The sequence below is a fragment of the Danio rerio genome, chromosome 17 (genome assembly GCF_049306965.1).
Source record: "Danio rerio strain Tuebingen ecotype United States chromosome 17, GRCz12tu, whole genome shotgun sequence".
Classification (NCBI taxonomy): domain Eukaryota; kingdom Metazoa; phylum Chordata; class Actinopteri; order Cypriniformes; family Danionidae; genus Danio; species Danio rerio.
In genome coordinates this window covers 26980622-27002614 of record NC_133192.1, presented here as the reverse complement: position 1 = coordinate 27002614, position 21993 = coordinate 26980622, and the positions used below count along the sequence as shown (strand labels likewise).

General features: G+C 36.6%; 1 protein-coding gene and 1 long non-coding RNA gene across 2 annotated transcripts; one reads left to right on the top strand and one right to left on the bottom strand.

Moving 5' to 3' along the window:
• Positions 1 to 609: 609 nt before the first annotated feature.
• Positions 610 to 18944, bottom strand: iars2 (isoleucyl-tRNA synthetase 2, mitochondrial). The gene is given in 23 exon segments (NM_001163798.1): positions 610 to 758; positions 2828 to 2972; positions 5251 to 5441; positions 5519 to 5664; positions 5742 to 5848; positions 6253 to 6384; positions 9043 to 9168; positions 9255 to 9357; positions 9440 to 9548; positions 9680 to 9773; positions 11942 to 12044; positions 12138 to 12298; positions 13298 to 13449; positions 13543 to 13633; positions 14307 to 14476; positions 14549 to 14664; positions 15027 to 15117; positions 15217 to 15326; positions 15424 to 15473; positions 15890 to 16038; positions 17192 to 17345; positions 17522 to 17644; positions 18656 to 18944. Coding segments are annotated over 23 exon segments (2952 nt in total). The 5' UTR covers positions 18836 to 18944.
• Positions 18945 to 20651: 1707 nt separating this feature from the next.
• si:ch211-214p16.2 lies at positions 20652 to 21455 on the top strand. Its single transcript, NR_131174.1, is given in 2 exon segments — positions 20652 to 20772; positions 20967 to 21455. It is a non-coding gene; the product is annotated as a si:ch211-214p16.2 (long non-coding RNA).
• Positions 21456 to 21993: the final 538 nt, after the last annotated feature.

Genomic DNA, 21993 nt, shown 5'->3' with positions numbered 1-21993 from the left:
ACAGCATAATTTACAGGAAAACTGAAAAATAAATTGTAAATTCTCACTGAGTTTCACCAGCAGAATGATTTTTTGAAGACACATTCTAAGATAAACCTTTGCATTCAATCAGCCTGACTCAAGTAAAGAATGCCTTTACAAATCACTTCTGCTTTAGTTTCACAAATGTGTCACACTATAAAAAAATAACCATTCATAAAGAAAATAAACAAACAAGTAACCAAACCTTCCACCCACCTCCAACACAAGCACATATGAACATACAAACACAAAAGCCCTTTACAGTTCACCTCAACTTTGGAAAGTTAACAGATCCCAGGTCAGTGCTCATGTTGCAAGCATGATCTGAAATGGGGTTTTGTGGATGCTTTCTCATTTGAGAATCTCCCGCTTGGCTTTTCCATCCAGATTCTTGCTTTATTCATCAATAACAGTATATAACTCTAGATCAAGCCCTGAGAAACGTGATCCTCCTATCCCTCAGCTTCAGACAATGGTTACAATAGCAGCGTCCGTTGGTTTATGGTAGTCCATGCAGCCTTTTACACCAGAACACAAAGAGGAGGAGTAGCAGAGGGTGGGCAGCAGTCATGGCTACAGTCAGGCTGATTACTTGCCATTTTTTTCCATCATAGTTTGGCATCGCGGACAGAGGCAGTCTGGCTCATCGGATGTGTAGCGTCGGCATCTCGGGCATCGCAACAGAGCGGTGGGCATCGCTGCTATGCTGTATGAGCTTTCCTCACGGATCATGCCTCCTGCCAAAAACACAGATCCGCAGATTAAAACTAGGATTTTCTCAATTGGGTTTCTATAGTAAAGCAAGGCTAACAGTACTAGATACTGTATCGTGTTACATAATTGTTACATACTGTATCAGAATTTTTTGATGCTCCAATGTACTCAAAGCCATTTTATTTTAATGTTTGATGAGGACAGCCAAATTGCTCGTCGCTATAATGTTGTCATTTTGCGTCTTATTCATACATGGTGTTACACTGTAGACTGCTTTGGATCAAGCCGTCTTAAAGGATTAAACATGAAAAACGTCAGTGTTTCTATTGCTCTGAAGTGCATTCACATTTCAACCACAAAGTGTTTATGCTTTTATGCAACAAGAATCAGTCCAAGGCACTCGAGTAAAGTGAAAAAATTAAAAAGCCTTTATTCACATGGCTAGATCTCTAAAAACCAACGCGTTTCGGCAGAAGTCTGCCTTCATCAGGGTAACAGTGATCAGGTGCGTCTAGAGTCTCTTTTGAGTACTACGGTCACATGACTCATTTAAACATCTCCAATGGCACTCAAATAATTTAACAAGCAAACTCTACTACCATCATAAATTCGGCATAGATACACAAACCTGTATCCACAAAATTTTACCTGTATCCCCCTCTGTAGTCTTTCGAAAAGCTCCAACTATCCAAGATAAACTTGTGAGAAGCCATCTTTCCACTAAGAAAACTAATACATGGTTAAATCAAACAACAGGGAACTACAGATGTGGTAATTGCAACCATTGTGAAAACATGCTCAAGACGAACATATTTAGAGATCCTTCTTCGGGCCGTGAATTTAAGATCAATTCATTTATCAATTGCAATACTACTTTTGTTGTTTATCGACTGGAATGTCCTTGTGGTTGTTTTTATGTAGGAATGACCAAGAGAAAACTAAAGTTGAGATTAGCGGAGCATAAATATGCGATACGTACCTGTAATCCACAATATCCTATGGCTCTACATTATAAAAATCAAGGTCATGGCAATCCAAGTTCATTAAAAATAGTTGGCATTGAACATATTTATAATTCTACAAGAGGAGGAGACAGGATAAAAAGATTAAAACAGAGAGAGACTTTTTGGATAGATACATTAAAAGCAACCAGATTTACAGGTTTGAATGGTGAATTAGATTTCCTTTTTGTAAAACAGTTTTTCTATAGTTTCCCAGAAATGGGTTGCGGCTGGAGGGGTATCCGCTGCGTGGAAAGTAGCTGGTTGGCGGTTCATTCCGCTGTGGCGACCCCGGATTAGTGAGGGGACTAAGCCGATAAGAAAATGAATGAATAAATGAGTTTTTCTATAGATGCTTTACAGATCGTCATTATACATTGATGTATGTGTTTATATGTATGTATGTATTTTCCATGTATATGTATGTGTATATATTGTATACATGTATGTGTATGTATGCATGTATGTATGTTTATATATATATATATATGTATATGTATGTAAATATATGTATGTGTGTATGTATGTATATATATATATATATATATATATATATATATATATATATATATATATATATATATATATATATATATATATATATATATATATATATTCTTTTTTCTTCTCTCTCTCTCTCTCTTTTCCCACATATGCAAGTGGGTGTTTGTGTATCTATGCCGAATTTATGATGGTAGTAGAGTTTGCTTGTTAAATTATTTGAGTGCCATTGGAGATGTTTAAATGAGTCATGTGACCGTAGTACTCAAAAGAGACTCTAGACGCACCTGATCACTGTTACCCTGATGAAGGCAGACTTCTGCCGAAACGCGTTGGTTTTTAGAGATCTAGCCATGTGAATAAAGGCCTTTTAATTTTTTCACTTTACTCGAGTGCCTTGGACTGATTCTTGTTGCAGAGTTGATGAATCCCTTACCCAAAGAGCACCAACCATACATTTGAACTTACCCCAGAGCGCTTTTTGTTTTGTTTATGCTTTTATGTTCGATGTCTGATCTAGACAAACTAAACAGAGGAAATGAACCAATTATGTAATCAACACAGACCACAGATCGTAAATAACACCACACCTTCCAGGTTGATGAGGAAGCTCCCCGTGCTTGTGATGGCATCGGATGGCAGGTCTCGTGGGAGAGCGCTTGTCAGAGTGGTCCGCGAGGTCATCATGAGCTCTGTCAGCTGAGAGCTGGTGGAAGTGGGCTCCTCTTGAAGAGACTGACAGAGAAAATCAAAACAGACTAAATGATGCAGTCGCAAACCAACGAAGAGCAGCATTTCTGTGTCCATTTCAAAGGAATATGGACATTTGCTACAATTATTTTACTTTGAATTAATCTGTCACATACTCATGCAAGAGGTTTTCTCTTTTTCCCAAAGGTCTAATCTCTTTCTTATGCACACAAAAAAACTGGCCGAGCAATAAACTTCCTGGTCACATGCGTACAGTCATGACATAAAACACAGGTTGTTACAGTATTTTTAGAACATTATACATAATATATTGTACTTTTAAATGCATTTTTAATTCAAAAATATAATAGATTTGCTGTTTATTTTAGTTCCGTCTTAATTTTGTGAACACGTTTCTATTCAGCTTTTATAGATATTTAGTTTCAGTTTCGTAATTAGCAGAGTAAAGCACATGACCAGAGTAAAGTTTAGTGTTTGCACAGCTTATAATAATTCTTTTCCAAACCTCTTGATAATATAAATAACTGTATGAACAGACAGTGGACACAAAACCATACAAATGCAACAAGTAAAACTGAAATCTTCTTCTTTATATTTCAGATCACACTTTAGATTTATTACATTTTTTAGGCAAATGAAGCTAGAATGCATTTTATATTTATATAGAAAATATGAATTTGTTTTATGTGCTTGACTGATGTGTTTGTTTGTCAGCACCATCTATTATTATTATTTCTCTAAACAGCTACAAGATATTCTGCCACAGAATGAGTGTTTATGAATTCAAAAAACCTTTTATTTCAGTTTGTTTTTTTAGTGACTCGTTGGTTTCGGTTTTCCTTTTGTTGTGAATTTGCCTTTTTATTCTAGTTAACGATAATGTTTCTTTCACCAACAGTTTCAGTCTTCAGTTTTCTTTTACTAAAATAACCTTCTATAAATCTACAACTTTAAAGTCACTCATATGTTTTTAAATAGGTTTCAGATACAGCTCTATATTTATTTCTCTTATAGCGCCACCTACTAATGCAATTCAGAAATTTGTGCTAGTGTGAAGCAAGATTATAATAGTTTGAATTTATAGTTTTGAATAGTTTTGGATTTTTTATTTTGTTTTTATTTTGTTTTGACTTTGATTTCAAATTTAGTTAGTTTTAATTCGTTTTTAGAGGGAGATTTACTAGTTCTGTTCGATTTTATATTTTGAAATTGCTTAGTTTTAGTTTAGTTTTTATTAGTTTCTGTATTAGTTTTAGTTTTATTGTTTGTTGTTGTGTAATAAAAACCCAACCAAAGATAGGCTACATTTTTTGACACAAGAGCACTATAATATCTACCCATCCACAAATTCAAATACAACAGCACACAAGATAGCAGTCTTAAATCAAATATTTGCAAGGCTGCTCATGAGGTTAGATACACAGTAGTGATGGGAAGTTTGGATATTTAACGCAAACCAGATATTTTGTGACATCTTCCCATGTTAGAACTCAACATTTGTTGTCAGCAATCACAATTTCAGTTAGTTAAACATCACTATGATCTGAAAAGTTTCTTATAATTACATTTTGCAACCTAACTGAAGCATGATTCACTTCAGTTTACCCGTGATTCAGCCCTCGGTTTACCCATGCTGTTTGTGTTCGATTCACTTAATCACACATGCGCAGTATTAGCGATTCACCGATTCTCAAATCTGATCTCTGTGTACTGTTCTAATAACTGATGAACTGGAAATTGGTTTATTTCAAATCAGAGGCAGGTATAAGTCATGTTCAAAAAGTAAATTGTTTGTGGATTAGCGCCTATCGTTACTGGAGATGCGAATTGTTTCAAATGATTCAGTTCAATTTGGTGAATTGGTTTGACCAGTTCACTTAGAAAATCCGCTTATGAAGAACGATTCGCGATCACTAAAACAGAAATCAAAAGCCTTTATTGGGCACTAATGTGTTAAATTAATACTTTTAAGTCTCTGCTCGGGTCGTATTTAATGTTTTCATCGTGCTGCTGTCATGTCCACTCGTTGTTTTTGTCGCGGGTACAATAGTAAGGATGACTGGAGGAACAGCCTGATCTGGCCAATGGTATCAGGATAAGCCTCTGAGATGCCGTACGGGTCAAACACCTGTCATTAAACCGGCAGCGTGGAACAAATGGATTTACTCCCTAAAATGCTTACAGTATGTATTAAATACATTTACAAAGATGAAAACAAAGAACGTTTTTGCTATAATTTTAGTTAAAGCTATACAACTATAATAACTTTTAGTGTGAACAAGTCTTAAAATCCTCAACATACCTCCATGAGCTCAAAGAACAGGCCGGGTTCAATGGAAATGACGAGGTCAAACTCGGCAGCATTTCGTCCTGGAATAGATGACAGGAAGGAGTCTCTAATAGCACACGCGCCCTCCACTGCTTCCTCCAGTCCCGGTTTTCTCCACACAGGACTGGTGTTAATCCAGCCGCTCCGAAACAAAGTGTTCCCCTCTACAGACAGAGAAACATCACAGTAAAGCAAAGCTCTGTGTACAGCATCATTTCCAGCACAGAAACCGCGAGCTTACCATCATGTCCAGGAGCGTGCAGGTACACCTCCTCAGCTAGATGAGGGAGGACTGGAGCGATAGAGCGACTCACTCCATCCAGAATCTCCTCCAGGACTGTCTGACACGACCGCCGACCAACAGACTCCTCTGGGTCACAATATAGCCTGAGAGAAAGAGGAAAAGGGAGATATTTTTGCTATAGAAATTTTTTTTTAAAAGGATTCAGAGGAAGTTTGCTTACCGATCTTTGATGATGCTGAAATAGAAGTTGGATAATTCTCTAGCGGTGAAGGATTGCAGCAGACGGATGACAAGGCCATAGTTGAACTCACTGTAAGCATCGGTTACCTAGAACACACAAGGAGACTATATATATATTACCTAAAATATTTCATTAAAGATGCAACAAACAGCTTAGGAAAATGTAAAGAAGCAAGAAATTTGTGAGACATAATGTAATACTAATGTTTTACAATATGCAAACATCATATTACAATATTCCAAATTATTGGAATGACTTTATGAAATATTTAAATACTGTATTATTACATGAGCAAGAGTGCAATTAAAACAAGCAAATATGAATTTGAGGTTTCTTTAAAAAAATACCCAGAATTCTTATGAATTAGTTTGTTATTATGGTTATTATTATAATGCAATGTAATAATGTACAATGTTATTATAATGTAATGTAATCTGATGCTTAACCTAATTTGAAACCCTCGATTTAGCATGTTAACATCGAGACTGACCTTCATGCTGAACTCTCGGAGCAGATGCAGCATGTACTGGTCAATGTAGTGCATTTGTTTGGGGTCCACGGCCTGAGAACGAGGATCAAAGCCCTGGAGATTGCCTAAGAGAAACTTCAGTGTGTTCCTCAGCTGGAGAGAGAAGAGCAGGTGATTGAGCAGACAAACATTTCAATGTAAACTCTAGTGGTGTAGATATAGTGGTGTCTACAACACTATCACAATTACTGTGACATTGTTTGAACTGACAAAACTTGTCATTCGCTTTGCAAAAAACAAAAGCATTCACTGTGAATGCAACAATTTATAAAGACAATGTTTTTGCTGTTTATAAAAGCATGATGCTCGCTCAATAGAAGTACTTATTTCCTTCAAGAAGTAACGCCTCATTACATAGATTTTTGCTTGTGCTGATCGCTTACATTTAACTCCTTCAGATTAAACAAAAGATGCAAATGTGAGCACACTAATGTGCAATATGCATAACAACAGCATCATTTAAAAAGAACAATAGGTTTGACGCACCTTGTAAAAACTAGCTGAGTGTTAAAAACTGAGATTGGTGCTTTTATTCACATTCCTTGAGCTGCTCAAGTTACAGAAAACACAACTAGGTACAGTTGATGGTCAAGCACAGTCTAGCCCAGCACAAATATTTTTAGAAAATGTGGTCTTCATTTTAAGTGATTCAATAATGAGTTTAATTTCACTTCATTTTCTTTCAGAGCTTGTAATGTTTTGCTGAAAAAAAATGTTTGACCAGATGATTTTGTGCTGTTGTGAAGATAAATAAACTAGAAAAAAGCATGAGTAACTTCTGCTATGAAACAAGCAAGAGTCAGAAACAGTCACCTGTCTGTGAGTGATTGTGCACATTCAGTCGGCTCATTGGCAGTAAATAAATATATAAGGGATGTGTGGAGCAGCCGCTATTTGTATCTGTATTTGTTGAGGGGGGAAAAGTATTAGTATTTGTATTTGAGTAAAATTCAAAATGGCGCAAAAATATATATTTTTTCTATTACACTTCTAATTTACGTTATTGTGAAAGTATTGTTTAATTATACCCATTATATAAATTGAAGATATGCAATATTGGTTGTTGTTTTTGAACATGTGACAAGAAATGTCATTGAAAAGAAAATAACATAGAAGCCATTATCTCATCCATGGTTAAACCAACAACTAATAAAATACCATTGTGAATATTATGAACCCCACCACCACCGTTCTTGTTGAAGGACACTGAATAGATGTTTGAAACTGACTTGCTGGGGCAGAATGTGGCTGTGTTGATGGTTTGGTGCTTGTGGAGGATTTAGCAGAACATAGCTGTGCTGATTGAGGGGATTGATGCTTGTGGGGGGTTCACAGACAGTATCAGGAGAGGATGCTTTTAGTGCATGTGATAATACATTACATAGAGGGTTGCGCGGTGGCACAGTGAGTACCACTGTCGCCTCACAGCAAGAAGGTTGCTGGTTCGAGCCTCGACTGGGTTCTCCCCATGTTAGCGTGGGTTTCCTCCGGGCGCTCCGGTTTCCACCACAGTCCAAACACATGCAATACAGGTGAATTGGGTAAGCTAAATTGTCCCTATTGTATGTGTGTGAAAGAGAGTGTATGGATGATTCCCAGTGCTGGGTAGCAGCTGGAAGGGCAGCCACTGCGTAAAACATATGCTGGATAAATTGGTGGTTCATTCCACTGTGGCAACCCCAGATTGATAAAGGGACTAAGCCGAAAAGAAATGAATGAATGATGTGCATAGAAGATGTTGACAGATGTTTAATATCTCTGCCTCTGCTGATTTCACTTTTGTAAACATTATACAGTATCACATTGTTTTATCTGCAGCACCACTGACTATAAAATGCTTCCACACAGAACCTGAAGGGTTTTTTTTTTTGACTGGTGGAGGACCAAGAAATGGCTCAGCAGCAGTCTTTTTCACTCTTTTTCAGGGTGCCCTTAAAGTTAAAGTTACTCTGTCTATTGTCTATTGTCTAGACAGTCTATTGTCTAAATTACTGCGCTAACTGAGCTAACGTTGCGTAAACAGAGAGCACCCGATTGCAAACGTCAAAAATGCAGCGTAATGGAATATCCAGCTCAAACTCCGCTTCAACTACGCTACAAGATTATAAACTGCATCTGGAACCCAATTAAGGTACAAAAATCTATTTAACAAAAATAGTGATGCAGTGAAGTATTTTTTTTCGCTCAGCCGAGCCTTCTCTGTCTGTTGCTGTGGAGAAGCTTGTGCCAGACACCTTTTGCCTCCACCACGCTCATCGACTACTGACTGAGCGTCTCTCTCTCTCTGTCTCTCTCTCTGTCTGTCTCTCTCTCTCTCTCTCTCTCACTCACTCACTCACTCACTCACTCACTGTGGTCTCATGTGGAAACGCTGCTTTTTGATATAGTGTTTTTCTTGCTCCCGAATACAAATAATTTTTCAAGTATTTGTTCGAAATAAGTATTCGTAAAAACACGCTATTCGTGCCTTTCCGAATACCGTATTCGGCTCCACCCATAATATATATATATATATATATATATATATATATATATATATATATATATATATATATATATATATATATATATATATATATGTTTGTAAATTAGTGTAGAAAAACATCTAAAAACGCTGACACTAAGTGTGAAAATCGTCCATGCTATTACAGAACCTCGTTTTGTATCCACAATTTGCATGAACTAATTAACCTCTAATTTAACAGGCAGCAAAATAATGCATAAGTCTATCCACGGTGACAAGTCTCAGACCTTGTTGATGCTGTCTTTCGCTGCGTTCAGTGCATTCGGTCCGATCTGAACCTCAGAAAAGACATTGGACTCTGCAACCCACCATCTCAAAACATCAGCACCATATGGAGGAGAAACAGACGAGTCCTTATAGAGAGAGAGAGAAAATAAAGTTTCAAATATCTGACTAGATGACGTAATATGAATCTAAAACATATACCGATCATATTTACCTTCCCCCCATTAATAACCACATCTGGGTCCACCACGTTGCCTATGGACTTAGACATTTTCTCTCCTTTCTCACTCACGGCAAACCCATGAACAACTAAAGCTCTGAAGAAAAAAAACGTAAATACGTTGACTAACCATTTAGATAAGTGTATTTGTGTCAAACTGATGCATTTGTATGACTCACTTGTAAGGAGCTTTATTCCGCACAGCAACACTGGTAAGGAGAGACGACTGAAACCAGCCGCCGATCTGATCTTTCCCCTCGACATACGAGTCTGCACGCGGGTCTGATTCTGAAAGAGAGAGTGAGATTACACAACAACATAATAAAAACACACCAGAGGAGTGCAGACAGGCAAATAACACAATTCTTGAGAAACCAGATTTCATGTACATTTTAAGGAAGCACTTTTTGATGACTCACCTGGCAGTACAGCGGCCCATGAAGCCCCACTGTCAAACCAGATATCCAGGACATCTTCACCCCGCACATAATCAGACACTGAACTTGCTTTACTCTGACAAACAAGTAAAGAATTGATTTAATAAATTGAGTTGAACAAATGTTTTTCAAATTGATAACAATTAAAAATGTTTATTGAAGAGCAAATCAGCAGGGCTCTAGAGTCTAACTACTAACTATCTGAGATGCGACCAGCCATTTGAGGGCAAAAATAAATACTTTTTTTTTTAAGTCTCCACCATTAGGCCAATGTTGTGTTTTTTTTTTAAACCTATAACAGAGAATGTGAATGGCTGTAGTAAGATCCCCTTCTTGTAGAATTGTGCTTTAAATGAAGAACTTTACAATGATCAGTTTGTTAGTTACTCATTTACAAGTCAATAATGCCTATATGGATAGCAGTAAAAAAAAGTTAAATACAATGTTAAATACAATGCAGTCAAAATTTGGGTGCACTATTTTGCAATAATCTTATAATCAATTTATAATGTCTCTCTTAGTTTCATTTTCCATGTATTATATTATGATTGCAAATGTTATTTATGTTTGCCTTTTATTATATTTTTTATGAACCTTCAATTAAATTTTTGATTAATGTTAGATGGGTGGGGTGGGAGGGAGGGTTTCAGCTCCTTGTAGTAAGCTAAATTCTCTGCGAGTACTTCCAACAGAACTTTGATGTATGGTCCATCTCTTTTTTGTAAGAATTTAGGTGGTACGATATGTAGGAATGTTTTTTCAATGAAAATGAAAATAAAGAGTTTAGAAAAATAAATTTGAATGCACCTTACTTTGTGCCTAACTTTAGGTGCGCCAGTTCAAATAGCTAGTTTAGAGCCCTGAATCAGAATGATTTAGAATGATGAGACTAGATTAATGGCCACTGAGCTTCAGAAAAAAAAGATTTACATTCCATGTAATAGGTTCACACCAAATGCAAATGTGATCATTCAACAACTTGAATGCATACAAAGGCCCAATCCCAATTCTATTTTTGTACCCCTAACCCTTCCCCTCCCCTTGGCCCTTAAAACCGAGGGTCAAGGGGACGGCATCAAAATGTACCCCTAAGAAATGGGACAGCACTAAAGCACCTGCACACATCATCATAAGTCATCACGATCTCTTGCTTCATATGAGACCAGACAATCGCCACTGCTGTAGTGATTCCAGTTGTGTTATTTTTTGGTATTTATCTTCAGGAGATCACTGAATGCACATATTATGTTATCATAGCGATAAAATGTGGCAATAATATCGTAACTGTACTGTGCATTTACACAGTGGCCATATTCAATGTAAACACACAAAAACAACACTAACATTATAGCAGACCCTGTAAAAAGCTCATTCCCAGCCACTAGACATAACTGACAGGATACTCGAGTGTCATCGAGTGACAGAATGTTGTGGAACTGCTGTACAGGAGTTATTATTAGGGATTATAGATTGTGAAATTTAGCGGTTTTTATTTTAGCTTTTTTTTTTAAGCATGCCAGTAAAACATGAATGTGGTTATGAATATATTAAAACATGTGCTTGTTTGTTGTAAAAATTCATAATAATGAAAAAAAAATAATAATAATTTATGGATCTCCTTACTTCCGGGTGCGTCGATCCTGCCATTGTGGCTGGTGTATTCTGTGAAATTTTCTTACCCCTTGGTTTCGAGTGTGGTCCTGAAAACTCTTTGTTCAAAGAGGTATTTACCCCTTCCTCATAGCCCTACACCTTCAAGCTAAAGAGAATTGGGACACCCCTACCCCTTTACAGCAACGAGCAAAACGAGGGGTAAGGGGAAGGGTTAAAGCATAGAATTGGGATTGGGCCAAAGTCAATGCAAATGTGCAAATAGAGGAGAATTTCCAACAGTCTATGACATGATGTGTGTGGAATGTTTACTGCAAACACAAAGAATTTGATTCAATCATGTCTTCACAAAAAGTTCAACCGGAGCAGAAAATTCTTGTGAGATGAAAAACTCTTTGTGAGTAATCTAGAGTAAGTAATCAATCCACTTGTTTTCTTTGTGTTTGGTGTGAAGCCAGAATTTTATTTATAATACATCGGTTTATATTTTGGTCATTGGATTTTTCTTTTAGAAAGGGATATTGAAATACAAAAAACAAGCCATTATTTGCTTTTCATTTTTAAATTCAAAAGTGTAAATTGAAATAGAAGATGTTTTTATTTTGTGTATGTAAGTAGTGTATGAAAATGTACCTTCTGAAGAACATCTGGTGTCAAAAACGTCTCCACTGGCTCTGTCCACCAGCTGTCGCTCCCCTTCTCAGAGAAAACTTTAGCGATGTGGGTCACTGTATGTCTAAGTGAAACAGGGAATTGTTTTGCTTATACTTTAAGATGTTTTAAATCTGTTGATTAAGTGTGTATGTAATAACAGTGTAAGTGTATCTACTTGTTTAAGAGTGGCTCTCCAGTCTCTTTATGGTAGAACACTGGGATAGGGACGCCCCAGCTCCTCTGTCGAGATATACACCAGTATGTTCTTCTGTCCAACATTGACAACAAACTGGACCTAGCAGATTCGGGTATCACACGCACTTTCTGCAAGGCATCCTAAACACACAAAATCATACATTATTTTGAGGAGAAAAGCTCTTATTTAACTGGAAACATATTAGAAAATCTGTTTTATTGAACAAAGTCACACAGTACCAGACTTTTGAATGACTAACTAAAAGAAGAAAAAGAAAATGCCAGTTACAAACCAAACACTATTTTGTGCGCGTGTTCTTTCTGTCTTTCTTGCTCCTTGACCTGTCACTTTCACATTTAGGTACTGACTACATTTTTTGACTATTGGCTGACAGGACTGCCAATCATAATCAACCCTGTGACGACTCGTATTCTCTCTCGGCCAATCATGATCGATGCAGAGACCTTTAAATCAGAAGCAGCATTGGGAAGAGATCAGCTGCTGTTGTTATTTGAGGTTCAGCTCCATTCAAAACAGGCAAGGAAAACCTAAAACCGTATGGTAAGTCACATGACATACATACCTTGCCCGCAGGTTTCTAATGGATAGTAGTTTAGTGAAGTTTTTAGTTAGAGTAAGTTCTGCACTGAAGATTTTCCTTTCATATTGTTATTTTCTTATTTAGAGAATTGGGAGGAGATTATGGGGATATTTTTGTTTTATATCTTTCTTTGATTTTCTAGCGCAACTTTCAGTTCCCTCTTCCGTTGTCTTGGTTTTTCAAATGTGTTATAATATTAATTTTGTTTGTACAAATTGTAAATATATGGTTTTTGGGAGCAAAAAACCTTTTGCGGTGCTGACTTGTTGTTCTGTGTTTCTCTTGCCACCTTTCACTATAAATTTATTCCTTTGGTCATCTCAATGTTACTCCTTTTAAATTCCTATACATATTTCCATCAAGGGTTGTAACAGTCCGAAATAGCTGTGCATACATGTTCCTTAAATATCCCCAGCTCCTTAAATAAATAAATTGTTTACATAAATATACAAAAATACATATTTGTTCTTCTGGTAGTTTTGTCACATTATTAACAATTTTAGTTGTGTTTTATGGGATTGAAAGACTTCTGTCTCACCTTTGCTTTATCTTTGAGGGTGGCAGTATTAATAAACCACTGTTTACTGGCTCGGATCACGACTGGCTGTTTGGTCCTCCAGTCATACGGGTAACTGTGGACACAGTCCTCCTCCTTCACTATTGCACCCGCCGCCTGCAGCACTGAGATTACTGCCCACACATAACATTAGTTACAATTACTATCATACATATTCATTTCACATCACACTGTCTCACATCAGCTCTTTTCACCATCTCTCTCACCTGCAGCATTGCCTTCGTCCATCACAGATTTATTCTGCAGTTCAGCTCCAGCAAGTTCAGTAAACCTGCCCTCTTCATCCACCATGCACTCCTGCAGAGAGACAGCTCATTTATAGTCACAACAACAACAACCCTACTTCATTTGTACTGTTCTTTTAGGAATGACTTACACACATTTTTCTTTGGCATGACATGATGTGCAAATAATACACAAAACACAAGCATCTTTACCCAAAGTTAAAGGTTTTAACTGTAAAATAAAAAAACTACATAAATAAATGAAATGCTAGTTGAATTGCAAACATAAACGATTGATCATTTAATTGAACCACCTAATGACTAAATGCAATGACATATATTTACATAATGACTTGAGTAATAATAAATAATAACACCCAGACATGTCAATAGCAATATAGTTCATATAGTAATTTGGGTATATAAAAAAAGTAAATATAGCAATAGTAAATGTGAGCAAATTGTCTTTGTTATTGTAAGTGTGCTATTTATTTTTCCAACTGTGATTAGGCTATTGTGTATACTATATTAATGAACATCTGGAGAACATTTGCTCATAAATGTCCATGACATACACTAGCTGAGTTAGGTGATATTTCAGTCCATTTAGGATAATTAATGATTCGATTTAACACAAAATAAAAAAGCACTACACATTAAAGATATGTACAGTAGACCTAATAGATCAGTCTTCAGTTAATCGATCTGGCATCCCTAGTTGTTATATACAGGTATGGGTCACATACTACTGGTAGATTGAAGTGTGTGGCGACACTGTAGTCATCCATGCCATGGGCTGGAGCTGTATGGACCAATCCTGTTCCCTTAGTCATGGTGACATGACTAGCTGGCAGCAAAGGTACTTCTTTTGAAGGAATTGTGGGATGCTGACAGACTCCGCCTTCAAGATCTGTCCCTGGAGATGAGTGAAAGAGAGAGGTTTAGGCCAGATTAATAAACATGTTCTAAACAATAAAACTGGATCTACCTGCAAATGTGACCAAACTCTCCAGATTTGTCTTCAGTAAAGAGGAGAGGCTGTTTATTCGCTCTGTGGCCACTAGCAGGAGCTGCTCATTATCAGCTCGCTTCACTACAGAATACCTGAAGAAGAAAAAACATGACCATTAACTTTAGGCTGCCAACACTCACATTTTTCTAGAAGTCTCCTGCATTTCACACCCATCTCCCGCTTTGTTATTTCCCCCAAAAAACTCTCATAATTTGTATGGTTCTGCTCCCATTGCCTCTGCTCCTTAACTTTGGTACAGTCAACACATGTACAACATCTTTGTACAGATATGTAAAATAAGGAGTAATCACTCACTATATCAATGTCAAATCAGCTTGTTTATCCTGGCCCCTTTTCACAGCGTTATACGTCAAAATTTCGTATGCTCAAACTAGTGTGACCACAGCTTAAATCATATGATTTTCCACTCAAAATTCATTGGTTTATGACTTACTGTACTTTAGGCATATAACAAACTGCCTGATTGGCTGGAATAGTCCATGGTTGCGTTGTCCATATCAGCGCAGACACATTACTCAAACCTTCTAAAGCACAGACAAAGATACAGGAGTTAGAAACGGAGAAGTAATCTTCAGTTTGTGTCTGTGGCCTATGTAAAGTGACTGATGGCAAAACACACACACCTGCTTTTGCTGTGAGTTTAGCTGGCAGGGTGAGCAGGGGGAAAGTGATGTACAGAGAACGGCTCACATGTTCTGGATTATACTCCAGCTCAGCTTCTGCAAGCGCCGTCCTTCACAGAGAAAAAGGAATATAACATCCAGTCTACATGTCTGTTAATGTTATCAAAGGTCTTTATGGGAGGCGGTAAACACTGGGTCATTTCTTACCTGGACGACGGTGACCAGAAAACAGGCTTATAGTCTTGATAAATCAAACCCTGTACTCAAAGAGAGAGACACAGCTAAAGTGAGAAACTTTTTAAGGACATCAGGACATTTGCACCACATTTCAACATGTTAAGATGAGAAAGGGTAAAAAAATTACTTACATCACATTTTTAAAATATTTTTTAACATTTAATTGAATTACTTTATTATTAAACTTATTAAATGTTTTTAAATTATTACTTTATTTAAATTGAAATGACTTTTACTGATAGATGAGACTTTAATGTTACAAAAAGACTTATATTTTTAAGAAAAAAACGTTCAAATCAAATTTCTCTTTATCAAAGAATTCTGGAATGTATCATGCTTCTAAATGTAAAACGTTTTTTTACTTTCATCCTTTTGTGAACAATTCCTTTAGTCCTTTAATACTAAGCTGTGTTGCACAGGAAACATTTATGAATACCTTGTTGTGCATCTCCTGGAAGACCTTGAGCTGGGCTGCTTCATATTTCCCATCAAAAGTGTAATAACAGTTGTCCCAGTCAGCCATCACACCCCAGCGCTGGAAAGCAGCCCGCTGTCGAGATATGGCCTTCTCTGCAAACTCACGAGCTGAATGGAGAAAGACACAGACAGTTCATCACTGGTCAGATCAGATATGGAGCACATACTTTTAATAAACTTGTATGATTAAGCTTTTTGTTAACAAAAATGCCAGATTACACTTTTAAAAACAAGTATCATTTTGGAGTAAAGGTCAATAGTATCTAACAATGCAACAAAAAAATGGTTGAAAGATGAACTTTTTCAGATGCAGTTGTAAATAACATAATTTTTTACAAGCGATTCACAGCTTGTAAAAAATTATGTTATTTACAACTGCATCTGAAAAAGTTAACTCTTTTGTTTTTAGACAAGGATCACTTTCAAAAAAAGTTGCAAGCTGAGAACAACCCCCCATAGGCTAAACTGATTATTTTTTATTGTAAGCGAATGCCAGAGGAACGGAAATATTTGAAGACAAAAAAACTTCAGTAAAAATACATAAATTTACAGTAGTGCCAGGCAAGGTTAAGATTAACCACATCCAAAATCAAAAATTTATTTTGACATAATATATGCGTGTATATTATATATATTTATTATGTATATGTGATACACACACATACATACATGCATATGATGCAACTGTACAAAACTATTTTGTTAGTGATACTTTTATAAAATACACACATTTTACATCTAAATATAAATAAACATTTTCTCATCAATACACTCACATTATGTCAAAACAAACTTTTATTTTTGATGCGATTAATCAAGATTCATTTTTGCACAGCACCAATTTTTTGTTAAACTGATAAATAAATACTCCTTATACAATACATAAAAAAAAAAAAAAAAAAAAAACACTGGATTAAATAATAACTGTAAAATAATTAAGCAAAACAGAAAACAAATTACTAACAAAATTAAAACTAATAAACAATAAAGATTAAAGCTACATACAAAATCTCTTACAATCAATAAAGAAATAGGCCTACTTAACATAAGTTAATATACAAAAACAGTACTATTTTAAAATTTTTAATTAAATAATAAAATGTAACATCATGTTATTTAATTTACTATTAAATAACAGTGAAAATAACTTTCATCATGAGATATATATGAAAATAACTAAATAACTTTTCAACATAAATTGAAGGGATGAAAAAGAAGGATGAGGCTCTGGATGGACATGGCTTATACACAACCTCCTGACCTTTCTGTCTGATCTGGACAGGAGTCAGCTCATTGGTTCCCAGGTCTCCCAGCGCTTTGAGTTCAATGGGCAGGCCATGACAGTCCCAGCCGGGCACATAGTGCACCTGCCTGCCTCTCAGCACCTCGAAACGGTTTCGTATGTCTTTAAGAATCTACAGGAAAGATTAACAGTAGATGCTGATGGCATATTTTTGAAAAATTTCATATCTCTGTGTTTACATTTAGGCTAACTGAAATAACAATGACAAAAATGTATTAGAAGAAAATTAGATGATGTAGATGCAGGAACATCTACATATGTGTGTGATGACGAAGTGAAAGGAGGTACCTTATTGAGTGCATGCCCAACATGAGGGTCCCCATTGGCATACGGTGGTCCATCATGAAGACAGTACTCCTTCTTAGCCTTTTTCTCTCTCTGCCATGTGTACAGCTGGTCAAAACCACATTTCTACAAAAAAAAAACAAGAAAACTCAAACTCCAACACAATACAAGTCAGTCAAGTCTCAAAGTGTGTGGCTTTAAAGAGTTACAACAGCAGATATCACCTTATTGTTGCTGTTATGTTCTTTAGCAGCATCAGTAAACGTTTGGTTTTATATTCACACATTCTGACCTTCTCCTTAAAAATATCACTTCAGTTTTTTGGGTATATGTATCTCCCTTTGCTCACTGATTGCCATTGTTGTGATTTTTTCCATCTCGTATAATCTTAAAAAATACAATCTGATTGCATAGCTTTTATTGTGCTCCTGGTCAAACAGCTAATATTTTTTAAATGGAAAGTTATCAGAAACCTACAAACCCAACACAGTGGATTCGTGATGTCCTCTTCTTTCTAAAGCTGGAAAAAAAATTAGACAGTCTAGCAGTCCATCTAACCAGTTTAAGAAAATGTGAGACCCATTTAGAAAATATATGCAAGAACATGTTTTATAGTCAAACATAGCTCAAGTAATTGATCCAGCAAACTGATTCTTTTTCTTTTCCAAGTGCAAAGTAGAGTGTTTTGTGTGATACAGACTGCACAATTGTAGTTTTTGTTAAGCCACATTCTTATTTAGTTTTATATTTTATTGTATTGTATGCACAAGGTTATTAGGTTGATATTATATATACTTATCTATAATTGCTTTAGTCTTTTTATTACTGTACTTTGCAATAAAATTATTTTGAAAAAAATAATACCACTTGAGTAAAGTTTTCTTTGTTAATTCTAAATAGGCACATCATACTAGCAGCCAATGACTATCAAAGTAACTTACAGCATTGTTCACTGTCAATGTAATAGTGCTGATGTTGTTTTGAAGTCTTACATGCCATTTCAGACCGAATATTCAAAGTAGCATGGTAAACAATATAGGGACCCTGTCACAAGTTGTCACTGCTCAAAAATGAACTAATGTGCGAACATAAATCCAAATTTACCTCAATCAGTAAATGACAAGCTCAGTCACTCACCTGCTGGATCTTTATCTCTTGCTCTAGAAGGCTTGGCCCATTCACTTTTATAGGGAAGTCAGTGCGGGGCAGCAGAACGGTGTTTCGGTACCGGCCCGCCGCGTCCCCGGAGCACAGACAGCGCAGTCCCCATCGCAGCACGCCGCCGAAACCTGCTGCCGAACGCCGAACCAGCAGCATGAGGAACTCTGACAGGCGAGTTTCACACCGGGATGAGAGTTTGTTGTGGGATGTGACCTCCTCCTCCTCCGCATGGGCGGCACTCGCTCTCTACCGGAACGATAGAAGCGACGGACAACGACGGGAGCTGCATAGAGACAAACTTGCACATAAACGAAAACGCGTTGTGCATATCAGTGCGGGTTTAAAACGCAAGAGGGCGCTGTAGGGTCGCTAAAAGGTCCGAAGGGTTTGAGCAGGAAAACATTTTAAAGGGCACCTATGATGAAAATCATATTTTGTAAGCTGTTTGGACAGAACTGTGTGTGGGTAAAGTGTGTCCACTGTCACAATGTGGTCAAATTAAGACAATAAATCACCTTTTTTTATTTCCTGATGTTAAAATAAACATATCAACAAGACAGGACAAGCACAAAGCAACCAGGATTAAAAGATTTAGCTTGCTGTGATCATCAAATCTAGAATGAGTATTACAAGTTTAAAAATGGTGCATGTTTGTAATGAATTAGAGTGATTTTACTGTCTTTACTTTATCACCACAGCCGCTTGTCAGTAAAATCAGTGGCGGATAGGCATGGGCAATTTGGGCGATCGCCCAGTGTGGCATCTTGCTGGGGGGCGGCACCGGAAGACGGTGCAAAAAAAAAGAAAGAAAAAACCCAGTAGAAACTTTGAGATACGATTTGTTTTATACAAATGTATTAATAGTGGTAATCCCAGAATAAAGATATAAGGGGCCATTCACATGGATCACTGCATTGTGGATTCATCAGCATCACTTCAGTTGCGTTTCTCACAGAAGTTGGGAATTTCTCAAACTTTTCAACTTTTCTCAGAAACGTTTTGTGAGATCTGCTTCCTTCATATCTGTCACTGTGCTGTTTATCTGAAGTAGCAGAGGCGGAGATTGAGGTACACTCTGATAGGCATGTGGGAACGGTGGGCGGGGAGAACTAGTATTAAAGGCACAGGCAATAAAAACAGCTACATTGTGTCCAGAGCAGAAAAATCTAATATTCTAAAGGTATAATAATTAATCTGATGGGTGCTTTGAGCTGAAATTCTACAGACACATTCTGGAGACACAAAAGACTTTATCTCAAATCTTTACAAGGGAAAATAGTTGCCCTTTAACTCGAATATTATACTAACAAACCATACATCAATAAAAAAAAAACTCTCATTAGACGTGTTTTTGTTGTCTCTGGTCATGTACTACACAATTTCTGTCATTTAGTGTGACGGTGTCCTATGGTGGGACACATGATGAAAACACATATTTGTTTTTATCTCACAACATCTTAAAAGAAAATTTGAGTATTGCAGTAATGGATATATAATCAGCACTCATCTTAAAATTATATGATTTTCTGTAGTTTTGAAAAAATGACAGCAAAGTTTGTCTTGTATTTACTGAAGATATCCAACAAGTCTGGCTTGTGATGAAATAAAAAATAAAGTTATTCATATTTTCATAAAAAATAACTAGCATTGTATATAACCATATGCATCCAGCAGTGAAGATAAATCACTCTCATGCTATTTGTACATCATTATAACCTCTTGCTGTAACACCATGGGGCATATGTGTAGTACAGTTCAGTAAAAAATGTGAAAACAAGTCACATTACTTTGTGCTAGAAGATGTTTATGTGCCAGAAGCTGCAAAAATAGTCAGAACCTAAAAAATACACACCCTTTCCCCCGCCCATTTTTCCTAAATCCCCTCCTCCATTGGTCATCTCTTATCTGCAATTCTCAAACTCACAGATAGGAGGGTGTTTATAACTGAAATGTCCAGTCTGTGTATAACTCCACACTCACCCTCGGTCCAGAACTGAACCTTACTGGAAGAACACAACACAGCATTAACCATGAATAAATTATGGATTTTGTGTTTCGTGGTGCTCATCATGAGCAAACCATTTTCAACTGAGGTAGGCACTGCTTTTCATTGTTATCTCATTGAGTTTTAGAAGTAAAAGAAATCGTTTGTTTCATTCATTTGCAAACTGTGTTCATATTTTACATATTTTAACTAGAATGTGTAGATCTACAAACAGATCCAGAATGTTTTTATTTTTTATTTTATCTGTGATGCTGTAAAGTGACTGCTTCATGTCTGATGTAGGAGAGTCAGAAGTCAAGTGAAAACACTGTCCCATCGCCCAGCGCATCTACTAACTCCAGTGCTGTAGGACTGAGTCCTGTGCCCAAAACACTGTACCTTCTGTTCCCGGCTGCCACCCTGGGCTTCATCCACAGCAGATCCTGAACATTCACCAAAGGCGAGCAACAATGAGGGAGTGGCAGAATAGATAGTCATTGACAGACAGAGCACAAATCTGCAAGACAGAACACAGCACAGCTCAAAGGATTTTTAACTAATGAAAATAAGAACTCATCCAAGAAGGATTGTCTGGTTACGCTCAGTGGCAACTTCTCTTGGAAGAGCCCCTTTCTTCTATTTGCTTCATGTGAATAAAGTTTAGCAGGGTAAACAACTCCACTACTTAAATCAATATGCGTTTGAAAGATTCTATTTCTCTAATGGCATTATGTGTATTAATGTAATTGACTGGCCAGTGTGTCTGTATGCATGATTAAACTGCTAAATGCCAGCTTGTATGTCATCTTCTTTATGTGTTTAATGATCGTTCGACCAATTCTGTAATTGTTTACTCTCCTTTTACTTATTCCAAACCCGTTAGAGTTCCTCTCTTCTGTTAAACGCAAAAGAAGATAGTTTGAATAATGCTGAAAACCTGTAACCACTGACTATTTGTTTTGCCTACTATTAATGTCAATGGTTACAGGTTTTCTTCAAAATATTTACTTTTGTCATTCATTCGTCTTAGGGTTAGACTCTATTTTAAAGGTTACCATATAACAGAATGAACCACCAACTTCTATTGTGAACAGAAAAAAGAAAGAAAGTCATAAAGGTTTGGAACCACTTAAGGGTGAGTAAATTTTTTTTACGGTGAACTATCCCTTAAATTTGTTCTCAAATACCTAAAAATTAAGCTTGTAAAAGGATGTTACAGAGAAGAACCAGCTTTCGAGTCCAAAGAACATTTCAGTGAAGAGTTCTTTCTGTTTATTCATTGTGTGAAGAAGAATTTAATAACCTAAAGAATCCTTCTTGAAATGGAAAG